This window comes from Pan troglodytes, chromosome 4 (genome assembly GCF_028858775.2).
Source record: "Pan troglodytes isolate AG18354 chromosome 4, NHGRI_mPanTro3-v2.0_pri, whole genome shotgun sequence".
NCBI classification, from domain to species: domain Eukaryota; kingdom Metazoa; phylum Chordata; class Mammalia; order Primates; family Hominidae; genus Pan; species Pan troglodytes.
Window position 1 is genome coordinate 48,633,012 of NC_072402.2, and position 15,507 is coordinate 48,648,518.

Here is a 15,507-nt window from a genome sequence, read left to right on the forward strand (position 1 = left end):
ATTAATTATCTGTGAGACTTGGAGCAAAACACTCTCACTATCTCTTTGGGATCACAAATTTACCTCAGTAGTACATGGGGTTAGAATGATTATTTAAAAGATTACTTTTTAACTCTAAAATTGAAATTTTGTATAGACTTAAGATTGATATAAAATTTTTGTTAAAATATGTACAATAATATCTACTAGTTTCATAATTGTTTTATTCACAAAAGTAATTTATAATTCACCTGAGAACTTACTTGGAAATAGGGTTTACACTGGCCTCCACAATTGTCAAAACTTTACAATTTTTTATATTTTCTGGAAACTCCTGTATTCCTAGAAAACAAACAACGATCAAATTAAAAGATCTATTACAAAGGACAAAATAATAACAGTAACAATAATATATGCCTTCCAGATTCTAAAGTAATATACCAATTAACAAGGAACCAGATGAACTGACAACATCAATGTGAACTAAACAATGACCTGCACAACAATTTCTTTATCTTTCCTCCTTTTATTTGCCTCTTTATAACTGCTAATTACTTTAATTGGTTTTTACCTTTCTTTCCTTCTGAAAATTAGTGCCTTCTACATGTGATGTTAAGGACCTAAATTGTAGAACATTTAACATTCTTTCTGTTTCTCTCACTTTAAAAAAAAAGGACCGTTTTTCATTATTTTTATTTGTTTTTAAGAGGGAGTCTTGATCTGTTGCCCAGGCTGGAGTACAGTGGGGCGAACTAGGCTCAGTGCAACCTCTGCCTCCTGGGTTCAAGTGATTCTCCTGCCTCAGCCTCCTGAATAGCTGAGATTACAGGGGCCCGCCACCATGCCCAGCTAATTTTTGTATTTCAGTAGAGACGGGGTTTCACCATGCTGGTCAGACTGGTCTCGAACTCCTGACCTCAGGTGATCCACCCACCTCGATCTCCCAAAGTGCTGAGATTACAGGCTTGAGCCACCCCACAGGCCAAGGATTGTTTTTTTAAATGCTGGGCTCTTGATTGAGCTGGTTCCTAATATACATAAGCAAAGCTGAAAATAAAGCTGCAGATAGAAGAGGAAGACAGTCTACATCAGATATGCCAGTGGATATGCCTGAAGGCAGCACTGTCCACCCTAAGATAATGAAACATTTTTTCTTTCCTGCACCTATCCTGTTTTTCCTAACTACATTTATATTCCCCTTTCTCAACCTTTTCCCTTCACGTAACCCAATGTCATGCTAAAAATATGATAACTGCTTTAAAATGCAGTGATTTCTGAATACTATGATAGATATATTCAATAGATCTATTAGACATTTCAGCTTTGGAGTATCCTAGACCAGTGCTTTTCCAGCCAAATGAGATAAAAGATTATGGTTTTTAAATTTTCCAATCTGTTGTGGACCAATACACTTACAAAATACTGTACAACTGGAATAACATCAAACTGCAGTGAAAGATTCTGAGCATTTACTCATTCCTTTAAATTATCACAGCCAAAATAAAGTAATAAATAATTTGTGGACTACCATTGGTCCACAGATCAACTTTAAAAAGCACCGTTCTAATCTAGACTAAAGGAATGCTAATAAAAAACATTTAAGACATTCCAAAAATGAATTTTATATAGCCTGTGTTTGTAAGATCCATTGCTCCATTAACATGATATGATTAACAGGATTGTCATTAGAGAACCATTTCAGACCCTTTCAACTTCATCACTACATGATTTTAAGTAAACAACCTTACCACAATATCATATATAGATGTCAGGTGATGAAAAATGAATGATGCAAAACCACCAAATAGGAAATGACACAGTAGTAACTGTTTCAGTCAAAACTCATCAATGCATGCTAAAACTAGTGGGTAAAAGTATGATGAAAAACGGTATTAATAGAGACTCAAAAGATTATTTCCACAAGACACTTGGCAATTAAAAAGGAAAAATTCACTTCACAGTAGAGAAATCTGACAAGCACCACCTTAACCTTCAAAATTGCTTGAAAGTTGGCATCATCAGTTAACATCATCATCATGTGGCAACTAATCTGAGATGTACTCACAAACAATATCATATCACTTTGGAGTATACTTGCCAAAAACACACAACCTGAATTTAATCATAAGTAAGCACCAAACGAATCCAAATTAAGTAAAATTCTGTCAAATAAATGGCCAATAACTTTCAAAACTATCAAGGTCAAAAAACGACAAAGGAAGACTAAGGAAGTAATGAGAGGAAGACTAAGGACCCATGAGACCTAACAAATAAATGCAATAAGTGAAAGTAACAAGTGTTTGTGAGGATGTCAAGAAATTGGGAACTATACACATTGCTGGTAAGAATGCAAACTGATATACCCACTATGGAAAGTAGTTTGGTGGTTGTTCAAAATGCTAAACACAGAATTTTTAACTGGCACTGTTTCGGACTACTAATTCATTTTAATGTTGCATTCCCTGGTCTTTTCAGTTTTCTACTTCTTACATTGATTTTGGTAATTTATTTTTCACTTAATCTAAGTTTTAAAATTTAGTAGCTTTGTATCATTTATTCTTCCCCTTTTGAGTGGAAAAAAGTCATTTTTAATAAAAAGATGATAAAATAGGAATGTGGGAGATGTTTCTTTTGAAGATGGGAGACAGGAATTTTCTTACTGGTAAAACAAACTTGGCAATCCTATTCCAAGCCTCCAAATTAACACTGAACACTGATCTACAAGACATTCTTTTTACTTAGAATGCTCTTCCTCCCAGCAAAACCAGTAGGATCTTCTGAAAGCCTATCCTGATCTCTAAACTCAATGAAATTTAACTCTCCAAAGAGTTCAATTATGCATTTTATGGCATTTTTACAATTGTTTACTTTGTAGTACCTGTGTCCTCTTTGTATTATTGCTAGGTTTTATTTAGATTGACTCAATTCTCCACTTTAAGTACATGTTACTATTCAGCACATTGTACCTTTGTACAACAAATGTTTGCTGAATTTCACTTACCTACCATCTTCTTTTCTCTCATTCATTTACATACAAAATACTTAACATTATTGAATTTTTCCTTAGGAGTGAAATCTTTATCAGTTCTTCGAGGAACAATTGTCTTTAAGTGATCATTCCATTAAGGATGCATTAAAATGATGCTCCTAATATATTACAAGAGCGTCCCTTTGCTGAACTGACTAAATATTTTTTAAATGAAAGGGCAATGTCTGCTGCTGCAGAGCCTAGGGAGAGCATGTAGCAGTGCCTGGTGGCAGTGGGGCTAGAATTCTAGGGTACATGTCGTGCTCAGACGCCAATGTGGAGTTGTGGAGTTACAGAGTAAGCAGAGGGAGTTTTGAATTACTGTGAAAAAGTTGCACTGAAAATTTTTGTATTTTTTTAAAGTCATTCTGTGGAAATGTTTGCATTTCTCTTGGGTAAATACCTAAGACTGGAATTGCTGAGTTAATTATATGTCTACTGATGTGGTGGATGACACTGATTTTCAAGTAATGATCCGACCTTGAAAACATGGAATGGATTTGGTTGTGGTGCATAATTCTTAATACTTTTTAAGAAGTAAAACATTCCATGTTTGGGTGGAGCAAGAAAACATTCTATACAGTTCTCACTGGCATTCAAATTCATTTTAAAATTTAGCTAAATATCTCATCTTTATTGGTTGTTATTAAAATCTATACAGTATTTCAAAATAGCCAAGTAAAAGATATTATTTCCAGGAGTTATAGTATTTTTAGTACATGATAAAGTCTATCTAAAGAGAAAAAGACCTAAGACTATATAATATGTTCTACTGATCTAAAATACCATATGGAGAACAATTTCAAGAACTTTAAATTACAAATATTGTGTTTAATTCCTATAAAAATGTATTTATTAGCTTAATGTTATTTAGTGGAAATTAATGCTTGGATCATCTCCCACAAATACAAAAGAATACTTCATAATTATTTATTTATTTAGCGATGGAGTCTCACACTGTTGCCCAGACTGGAGTGCAGTGGCGCGATCTCAGCTCACTGCAAGCTCCGCCTCCCGTATTCACACCATTCTCCTGCCTCAGCCTCCTAAGTAGCTGGGACTATAGGCGCCCGCCACCACGCCCGGCTAATTTTTTATATTAGGGGTTTTATATATGGGGTTTCACCATGTCACCCAGGATGGTCTCGATCTCCTGACCTCGTGATCCCCCCACCTCAGCCTCCCAAAGTGTTGGGATTACAGGTGTGAGCCACCGTGCCTGGCCCTGAATACTTCATACTTTTTATATTATAAAGTACTTTATTCCATAGCATGTGGTTTATAAAAAGTACTCCACAAATGCCTGTGAAATTACAAATTCTAAATTACTACTGGCTTTCAGACACATAGTAGTAATTTTGCCCTAAGCAAATAGTTTTGAAACACTGGTTTTCTACTTTTGAAAATTGCTAGCAATGTGTTTAGTCTGACTTCAGTTCCTACCACATACATTTGTAGGTTCTAAATCTGTATCTCCAGTTCCCACCTCCCTCCTTAGCTGCTGCTAAGAATTTTCAAATGCCCATTAGATTTTGTTCACACGCCTCAAACTCAACCTATCCCAAGCTGAAATTACCTATCTTCAAAGTTATTCAGCAAATGTGTTAGTATCAGACACTATGCTATATACCATAGATATTTAAGGCACAGTCCTTTTTCATGAGAAGCTAAAATGCAATAAGGAAAACAAACATTTTCATTTGACTAGCTTCTCCCCCCTTAGTAGTGTTCCTTCTCAGTAGCTTTTGCATTTTCTCTTCTTCCAGATCTGTTAAATGTTGGGTACAACCAGGGCTCATTCTTTTTTTTTGTTTTTTATTATACTTTAAGTTTTAGGGTACATGTGCACAACGTGCAGGTTTGTTACATATGTATACATGTGCCATGCTGGTGTGCTGCACCCATTAACTCGTCATTTAACATTAGGTATATCTCCTAATGCTATCCCTCCCCCCTCCCCCAACCCCACGACAGGCCCTGGTATGTGATGTTCCCCTCCCTGTGCCCAAGTGTTCTCATTGTTCAATTCCCACCTATGAGTGAGAACATGCAGTGTTTGGTTCCCTGTCCCTGTGATAGTTTTCTGAGAATGATGGTTTTCAGCTTCACCCATGTCCCTACAAAGGACATGAATTCATCATTTTTTATGGCTGCACAGTATTCCATGGTGTATATGTGCCACATTTTCTTAATCCAGTCTATCATTGTTGGACATTTGCGTTGGTTCCAAGTCTTTGCTATTGTGAAGAGTGCCGCAATAAACATACATGTGCATGTGTCTTAATAGCAGCATGATTTATAATCCTTTGGGTATATACTCAGTAATGGAATGGCTAGGTCAAATGGTATTTCTAGTTCTAGATCCCTGAGGAATCGCCACACTGACTTCCACAATGGTTGAACTAGTTTACAGTCCCACCAACAGTGTAAAAGTGTTCCTATTTCTCCCCATCCTCTCCAGCACCTGTTGTTTCCTGACTTTTTAATGATTGCCATTCTAACTGGTGTGAGATGGTATCTCATTGTGGTTTTGATTTGCATTTCTCTGATGGCCAGTGATGAGAAGCATTTTTTCATGTGTCTTTTCGCTGCATAAATGTCTTCTTTGGAAAAGTGTCTGTTCATATCCTTCGCCCACGTTGTGATGGGGTTGTTTTTTTCTTGTGAAGTTTTTGAGTTCATTGTAGATTCTGGATATTAGCCCTTTGTCAGATGAGTAGATTGCAAAAATTTTCTCCCATTCTGTAGGTTGCCTGTTCACTTTGATGGTAGTTTCTTTTGCTGTGCAGAAGCTCTTTAGTTTAATTAGATCCCATTTGTCAATTTTGGCTTTTGTTGCCATTGCTTTTGGTGTTTTCGACATGAAGTCCTTGCCCATGCCTATGTCCTGAATGGTATTGCCTAGGTTTTCTTCTAGGGTTTTTATGGTTTTAGGTCTAACATGTAAGTCTTTAATCCATCGTGAATTAATTTTCGTATAAGGTGTAAGGAAGGGATCCAGTTTCAGCTTTCTACATATGGCTAGCCAGTTTTCCCAGCACCATTTATTAAGTAGGGAATTCTTTCCCCGTTGCTTGTTTTTGTCAGGTTTGTCAAATATCAGATAGTTGTAGGTATGTGGCATTATTTCTGAGGGCTCTGTTCTGTTCCATTGGTCTTTATCTCTGTTTTGGTATCAGTACTATGCTGTTTTAGTTACTGTAGCCTTGTAGTATAGTTTGAAGTCAGGTAGCTTGATGGCTCCAGCTTTGTTCTTTTCTCTTAGGATTGACTTGGCGATGCGGGCTCTTTTTTGGTTCCATATGAACTTTAAAGTAGTTTTTTTTTTGCAATTCTGTGAAGAAAGTCATTGGTAGCTTGATGGGGATGGCATTGAATCTATAAATTACCTTGGGCAGTATGGCCATTTTCACGATATTGATTCTTCCCACCCATGAGCATGGAATGTTCTTCCATTTGTTTGTATGCTCTTTTATTTCATTGAGTAGTGGTTTGTAGTTCTCCTTGAAGAGGTCCTTCACGTCCCTTGTAAGTTGGATTCCTAGGTATTTTATTCCCTTTGAAGCAATTGTGAATGGGAGTTCACTCATGATTTGGCTGTTTGTCTGTTACTGGTGTATAAGAATGCCTGTGATTTTTGCACATTGATTTTGTATCCTGAGACTTTGCTGAAGTTGCTTATCAGCTTAAGGAGATTTTGGGCTGAGACGATGGGGTCTTCCAGATATATAATCATGTCATCTGTAAACAGGGACAATTTGACTTCCTCTTTTCCTAACTGAATACCCTTTATTTCCTTCTCCTGCCTGATTGCCCAACCAGGGCTCATTCTTTAGCCTTCTTTTTATTGACAATCATGCCCTTGGCGAATGCATCTAATCTCAGGCTTTAAATATCCATATGGTGACAACTCCCAAATATTTATCTCTAGCACAGTTTTTCTCTTTACTAAACTCCAGACCCCTATGAACAACTAGATCTCAAAAAAACTGAGCTCCTGATTTTTTCTATTAAAAATTACAACTCCCACAGATTTCCACATCTCAACTGATGGCAACTCTGTCCTTCCAAGGGCATGACCAAAATCACTGAGGGCATCCTTGACTCTTCTCTCACATCCCACATCCGATCCGTCGTATACTGCTATTGATTCCACCTTCAAGCATATCCAGGGGCTGTCCTCATCTCACTATGTCCATCACTATCACCTCAGATGACTGAAACAGCATTTGAACTGGTTGTTTTTCACCCACATGCCCACAGTCCCTGTCTATATATATATAGACAGATTAAACTTAAACACAAGTCACATCATGCTCTGAATTATCTATTCAAAACTTTCCAAGTGACTCTATTCTACTGACGGTAAATGTCAAAGTGCATACAAATGCCTCCAAGGCTCTTCATTAGCTGCTCCTGTAAATCCCCACCTCCCTGGCTTCTATTCCTATTGCACTCCCATCTTGCTCACACTGTTTTAGTTACCCCGGGAACAGTCCTCACACATGCTATAGATGCTCACACCTTACACAATAGCTTCTGGTACAACCTTACCTTAGTTATTCACATGGCTTCAAGTTTTTGCTCAAGGCCTACCCTCAACAACTGTGTTACCTACTCTCCAAAGATGGCTCATTTTATCCTTACAGATAAAGTACACAGGGGCAGGGTGCAGTGGCTCACGCATGTAATACCAGCACTTTGGCAGGCTGAGGTGGGCAGATCATTTGAGGTCACGATTTCGAGGCCAGCCTGGCCAACATGGCGAAAACCCGTGTAAACTGAAAATACCAAAAAAAATTAGCCAGATATGGTGGCCTGCACCTGTAGTCTCAGCTACTTGGGAGGCTGAGGTACAAGAATTGCTTGAACCTGGGAGGTGGAGACTGCAGTGCGCTGAGATCGCACCACTGTACTGCAGCCTGGGTGATAGAGATTCTGTCTCAACTCACACATACACACACGTGCGCACGCACACACGCACACACAGACTGAATTTTATCACAATTTACTTCTTAATTCTCTGTCAACTATCTGTTCTTTTCTAATTATCACGACTTCAATAAATAATGCTTCTTCTTTGACGTATACTTCTTTAGTAACAAAATTCTGCTGGCCAGGCATGGTGGCTCACGCCTGTATTCCCACTACTTTGGGAGGCCAAGGTATTGGGAGTACTGTTTGAGGCCAAGGAGTTCAAGACCAGCCTGGGCAACATGGCAAAACCCCATCTCTTAAATTAAAAAAAAAAAAAAAAAAAATAGCCGAGCATGGTGGTGCGCACCTGTAGTCCCAGCTACTCAGGAGGATGAGGGGGAAGCCTCCCTGAGTCCAAGAGTTCGGGATGCAGTGAGCTATGATCATGCCACTGTACTCCAGCCTGGGCAACAAACAGAGCGAGACGCCGCCTCTTAAAAAAAAAAAAAAATAAATAAAGACAGCTGCTCCAATGTAAAATGAAGCTCTAGATTAGATATCATAAAACACAAATGTCTTCTTCAAATCACTCTCACTTAGTTACAGAAGAACTCTCTCTCTTTACTTCTGAGAAAGAGAAAACCCCTTCTGACACCTAGGAGCTGGCCTGGTACTATCACTAGTCCTTGGTCTTAATACAAACAAGCCCTGGCATTCAGATGGAGGCCTCAGTGTTCTCCTGCTGAACAAAACTATTTCACAGAACATCAATATCACACCAATCCATTCTGTAACCATGATATATCAAGACAAAAACACATTTATAATCATGTCTGAAAAAAGACAAAATATGATATTGTCCAAGCCAAAAAATACCAAACAGCACCTTTTCCCAGATAATAAGTGACTGATGTATTGTTTACTGATTACAGCTTTAGTTCTACTCTAATCAACTTCTCTATAGATAACATTAAGATACCCAATCATAGAATTACCCCACTTCTTGACAGCATCCCATCCACAGCAAACCGTTATTTTCTGAAACCTTCCCAATATCACCAAGCAAAAGCCCAAATCCTGTATTTTTTTTTACACCTTCTGCGACCCTCATGAATCCCAATAATATGAGTTTTTGCTCACCATGAAGTAATAAACACAAACTGTTCAACTGCAGGTGAGTCCCTGGTGGTCTCTGCCAGGCAGGTGTCAACATCCCACTGTCCCAGTTGTTGAATTTAAGTCAACAGGAGTCCCTTACTGTTCCTGCACTCCAAAGGCAATGATTACCATACTACAGAATAAAACACTCGAGTTCTGGTCAAAACTAACCGGAAATTGCAAACTCAAATGATGATAGCTTCCAGAGGATAACACATGTATGATTTGGACCAGATATAACACAACAAATAATAATGCCTATGCTATGGTAGGGCACAAATGAGTGCACACTCCAGTTAACAGTCTACATTTATCAAAACACTTGGCAGTGGCCAGAAATCACCAGTCTAAACATGGACAGTGTAAAACATGGTTTTCCTTCTTTCATTATCTTAAATAAAGTGATTTATTAAAACAGCTGGGCTCAAAACGTCAACTACAAAGCAAAATGGCAATTTTAGAAATTTAAAACACAAGAGCAACATACCGTAACTTCCCCATCAATCTGTAATATCCTCTTAATCAATTTAACTTCTTTTAGTTTAATGTGAAAAGGCTTTTCCACTAGTTTGTCCCCAATCATCAGATTTTCTCAAGTTAAAAGAACTGCTTTCTGCTTTGACCACAAACTTTCAATTCACTCTTCCTGGGCTTTTTGACTCAACTAAAAAGAAATACCTTGGTTAACCTCGCTAGTATTGCCATATTAGACAGAAGGATCTGAGCTACTCTTTCTGGTTTCTCTGCCTTGTAATCCCTGGCATTTTATTCAGTATGTTCATATAAGAGAATTAATAGCTACACGGTTTTTCTTTTATCTCCCCTCCCCACCAGCTTTCCCCATCAACCACTTTGACAGAATGTTTTAATCACATCATCTCAGTCTTCCCTACAAGAAAAGCCATTTGATTGCAACAGGAGATCATTTCTCTAATACTGGTTGCTATTTGCAATGGCTTGGGATAGCAGCTTAGAGAACTTTTTATAACTTTAAAAAGTGTACATGCACACATTATGTTTATTGCAGCACTATTTATAATAGCAAAAACTTAGAACCAACTCAAATGCCCATCAATGACAGATTGGATAAAGAAAATGTGGCACATAATACACCATGGAATATTATGCAGCCATAAAAAAGAATGGGTTCATGTCCTTTGCCGGGACATGGATAAAGCTGGAAACCATCATCCTCAGCAAACTAACACAGGAACAGAAAATCAAACGCCGCATGTTCTTGCTCATAAGTGGGAGTTGAACAATCAGAATACATGGACGCAGGGAGGGGAACATCACACACTGGGGCCTGATGGGGAGTGAGGGGAAAGTGGAGGGATAGCATTAGGACAAACACCTAATGCATGTGAAACTTAAAACCTAGATGACGGGTTGATAGGTGCAGCAAACCACCATGGCACGTGTATACCTATGTAACAAACCTGCACGTTCAGCACATGTATCCCAGAACTTAGAGTAAAATAAAATAAAATAAAATAAAAAGCATACATACAGTAAACCAAAACTCGAGAAAAGAAAGAGAAGAGCAAATTAAGACCCAGAACAAATTAACATTCCAGTTTTATCATAGACTGTAAAAGAAAAAACTGAATTTCTTGATAAATACAAATATTAAATCCCTTAGAATTATATACTTCCTAGACTGATCCATTTCATGTGTTTAACAATCTTACAGATGAACTAACAAATTCAGATTAAGTCCCCAGTTTAATAACCAGACCAATAAACAGAGAAGCAAAGAATAGAGGCCATTTCTTTTTATTCCTAAACCATGCTAACTTACCAAATGAAAAACACTGATAAGAACTACATAAAAAATCAGAAACTATCACAGCCTAAAAGCCAAAATCCTAAAAGCAAGTGCTTTTAAAGAAATACAGCTTGATGATATGATGAATAACAAAGTATGCCACAAGTTTCCTGCCTCCTTCCAAACAGTGCACAACAGCTAATGAATCTGAAAACTGTACCTAGCATATTATGATAAACTTAAATATTAGACTGAAATGATATAAAAACCTAAAAGGAGAAAACACTAGAGCTTAAATATAAGCAAAACAGTAATAGCTTATATTATTAAATTTTAATAATTTCATGAAATTACATTTTAATAATTTCAAAATATTACATTTGCTTAAATGTACTAACCTTTCTTTTAAGCAGTCTATTATCAAATCAAAAATGCAACAAAATTCAAATTTCTAACATCCAGCCACATCGACCTAATATGCAACCTAATATGTGTGCTTTATTAATTTTTTTTCAACACAATAGACCTATACAAACATACATATTAGGGTTGAATACTACAGGTTGATTAAAATTATCTCAGCTCTCTAAAAGTAAAATGGGTTAAATACACCACTTATGAAGAATATAAGATGAGGAATTAAAATAACTAGAATTTTTACTTGGCAAGGTAACTTCTGACACTATCATAGTCTCTTGTCTCCTTTCAGCTAGCCTTGTTATGAACAATGAAGTGAAGTTTCACTTAGACATCAATTCAAGACTAAAAGGAGAAAAAATACAAGTAACAAGTAAAATGCAAAAAAACCAATTCTGCAAGTTAAAGAATAGATATGGTCCCTTCTATGTGAGGAATCATATAACAAGAACAGACCAATTTAATTTTTAGTCAATAAACTAAGACTTATTGGCAGCAATAAATAACGTCATTCCTCCTTGAGGAAGAACACTTAAGTACTTTTCCTAAATCTTTTGATCACATAAAGATTATCTCCAACGCCTCAAAAACATTCACAGGTTGAAATAATTGTTTAAAAGTTTTCAATATAGTAGAAGCAACAACAAAATGCTAAACTAGAAAGGTAAAAGAGCTACTCTGCAGTCTAATAGGTTGCCTAACTCTACAACATGTAATTCTTTAAATAGTTATACAAAAGCCTAGGATATTAATTTAATGATGCTGTAGGGTTAGAACATAGCCATAATTCCACCATTCTCATTTTAGAGTAATAAACATGAGGTTAATCCATTTTCATGAAGCATATATGCAAGTTATTTTCATTACTGAGCCAAGCAATACTTCTATACCATAAAGACTGATAGCAAAGTTTACCCAATACATACAATTTCAGATGCATACGATTTTTAATCAATACCCAAATTATCTTGAGTCCCTTTCCTTATACCTTAACAACTCCCATTGAAAAAGATCAGAAAGATACTCCTTTAGGATGAAAAGGTAGATGTGATGATTTCTAAAGTGGCAATAATTCTAGAATTCTATAATACTCTGGATTAATTTATCTGTCAACATATGTAGAGATACTCCTTTAGGATGAAAAGTAGATATGATGACAACTAAAGTGACAATAATTCTAGAATTCTATAATACTGTGGATTATGTGTCAACATCCATAGAGATCTGATGGTAATCAAATTCATTTACTTTGGAATGTATCAGGCACCACCAAGCACTAATACTAAGTACTAGGGATGGAAACACAAATTTCACACTGCCCTCAAGGAAAAGTCTGAAACGGCAGACATTTAGCCTGAATAAAATAATGAGAGGAAAAGTCACACAAATCAAAAGCCAACTGATCTAAACACTTCAAAAATGGAAATTGTCATGAAAATCATGAGCAAACTGTTCCTGATTTAAAAGGACCAGAGACACAACAACTAAATGCTTTACATGATCTTTAACTTGTAAGGAGGGATATGCAGAAGGGGCCTAAAGAGTTTAAAAGAGCATTATTAGGCAACAGGGGAATTGTGATGTTAAATTTCTCGAGAGTGATAATGATGTTGTGGTTATTCCGATTCCCCTGTTCTTAGGGGATGCATATTTAAACATTTAGGAGTGAAGACATGATGCCTCCAACTTAAATTTAAATAAGCTTAGCAAAAAGACTTTTGTTTTTATTTATTTATTCATTTGAGATGGAGTCTCTCTCGTCGCTGGAGTGCAATGGCACAATCTCGGCTCACTGCCACCTCTGCCTCCCGAGCTCAAGCAATTCTCCTGCCTCAGACTCCCGAGTAGCTGGGATTATAGGCGTCCGCCACCAAGCCTGGCTTATTTTTTGCATTTTTAGTAGAGACGGGGTTTCACCACATTCGCCAGGCTGGTCACAAACTCCTGACCTCAGGTAATCTGCTCACCTTGGCCTCCCACAATGCTGGGATTACAGGGGTGAGCCACCACGCACAGCCAAAAAGACGTTTTATATAAGCAATGATATGCATATATCTTTTTCCTGAACATATTTAAATTCACATACATGAAAAAGAAAAGTAAGACAAATGTAACAAAATGCTAACAACTGGTGAAGCCATGTGTGTTCTTTTACCTTTTACACATGTTTCTTATTTGGGCATAATTTTTTTTTTTTTTTTGAGACAGGGTCTTGCTCTATTTTCCAGGCCGGAGTGCCATGGCATGATCACGGCTTACCGCAGCCTTGACTTCCCAGGCTCAAGCAATCCTCCCACAACAGCCTGAAGTAGTCGGAACCACAGGCACATGCCACCATGTGCAGCAAAGTTTATGATTTTTTGTAGAAACAAGGTTTTGCTATGTTGCCCAGGCTGATCTCAAACTCCTGAGCTCAAGGGATCCTTCCACCTCGACCTCCCAAAGTGCTGGGATTACAGGTGTGACCCACTGGGCCTGGCCAAAAATTTTTAAGATAGCTAGATAAAAAGCAGGACATCACTATGCATGAATCCAATCTAAATAAAAATTAAATAATAAATTTATTCAAAATACAAATAGCTCTAAAGTTAAACAGCTCAATAACAAAAGGTAATATAAAATACAGTACTGTCTTTAAAGCTAAAATTTATTAGTTATTGTGAACTGAACGTCAGTACGGCACTAACCACTAAAACCTTCACCTTAACCTAGGATGAACATAAGCAAATAATAAATCCTTAAAACAGAAGTCCTGATTTGATCATAATCCTATAAAACATACATTTCAATGACCTGCAACTAAAATAAATAGAATTTAATACGTGGAGATATATAAATATATGTGTATATATATATATATATATATTTTTTTTTTTTTTTTTGAGAGTCTTGCTGTGTCGCCCAAGCTAGAGTACAGTGGTGCTATCTTGGCTCACTGTAATCTCCGTCTCCTGGGGTTCAAGTGATTCTCATGCCTCAGCCTCCTGACTAGCTGGGACTACAGGCACGTGCTACCACGCCTGGCTAATTTTTGTATTTTTAGTAGAGACAGGGTTCACCACATTGGCCAGGCTGGTCTTGAACTCCTGACCTCAAGTGATCTACCCACCTCAGCGTCCCAAAGTGCTGAGATTACAGGCGTGAGCCAACATAACTTTGTGTGTGTGTGTGTAGACAGACACCTGGTTAATTAGCTTGCCAAAGTTAACTGTTAATTGTGAAAACAGGATGAATTCTAATAAGCCCTAAAATGCTTCATCATAAGTCCTAAAATTTAGGAAAACTGATAGGAGAAGGATTACTTCTGGATACTCATATCATTAGGACAAAGAATGACTTTGAAGCTAAGAGCTGTGGAATATGATTACTACATATTTGCTGGCACTGCTGCACTAACTTGGTGGGACTTGTTTATAAAGTTTTTTCCCCAATTCTTATTAAGAAGTATTACATGACAGTATTTAGTGTTTAGTGAAAGTCCTATATTTGGTCAGACCATTTAAAATTTATCCTCATGTGATTCTTTCTTTTTTGTAATTATAAAAGAAATACACACTCATTCTAAAAATTTCAAGGGCTGATTTCTCTCTCCTTCTGAGGTAAGGACTTAACATTTTAGAACGTATCTTCCATACTTAATGAATATCAAACTAAACATACTAAACAAGACTACTTGGCCTTAATAATTTCAACATATATATAAAAGTGATATGTCACATCAACAAAACAAAGGAAAAAAATCTCTCAATGGATGCAGAAAAAGCATTTGACAAAATTCAACGTCCTTTCATAATAAACTCTCAACAAATCAGGTATAGACGGAAAGCACCTCAACACAATAAAGGCCATATGTGACAAACCCACAGCTCACATCATACTTAACAATGAAAAGTTGAAAGCTTTTCCTTTAAGATCTGGGATAAGGCAAGGATGCCTATTCCTGCCACTTCTTTTCAACGTTGTACTTAAGTCCTACCCAGAGAAAGAAATAAAAGGATTCCAAATTAGAATAGGAGAAATTGAAGTGTCCCTATTTGCAGACAACATAACCTTATATATAGAAAACCCTAAAGACTCCAACCAAAATACTGTTAGAATAAATTCAGTAAAATTGCAGGATACAAAAATCAACATACAAAAATCAGTAGCATTTTTACATATTAACAACAAACTATATGAAAAGGTTATTAAGAAAACAATCCCATTTATAATAGCTACCAAAAAAATAAAATACTTAGAA

General features: G+C 36.8%; 1 protein-coding gene across 17 annotated transcripts in view; it reads right to left on the reverse strand.

The window, feature by feature from the left end:
- The window catches only part of ERBIN (erbb2 interacting protein), a 151,270-nt gene that overhangs the window by 68,039 nt on the left and 67,724 nt on the right, over nt 1-15,507 (reverse strand). For 16 of the 17 annotated variants that reach the window (XM_001162676.5, XM_001162804.5, XM_001162761.5 and 13 more), the window contains one exon: nt 243-321. The exons of the other annotated variant lie outside the window; for it this stretch is intronic. In XM_001162676.5, coding sequence (XP_001162676.3) covers nt 243-321 — 79 coding nt within the window. The remainder of the gene's footprint in view (nt 1-242; nt 322-15,507) is intronic. 17 annotated transcript variants of the gene reach the window in all.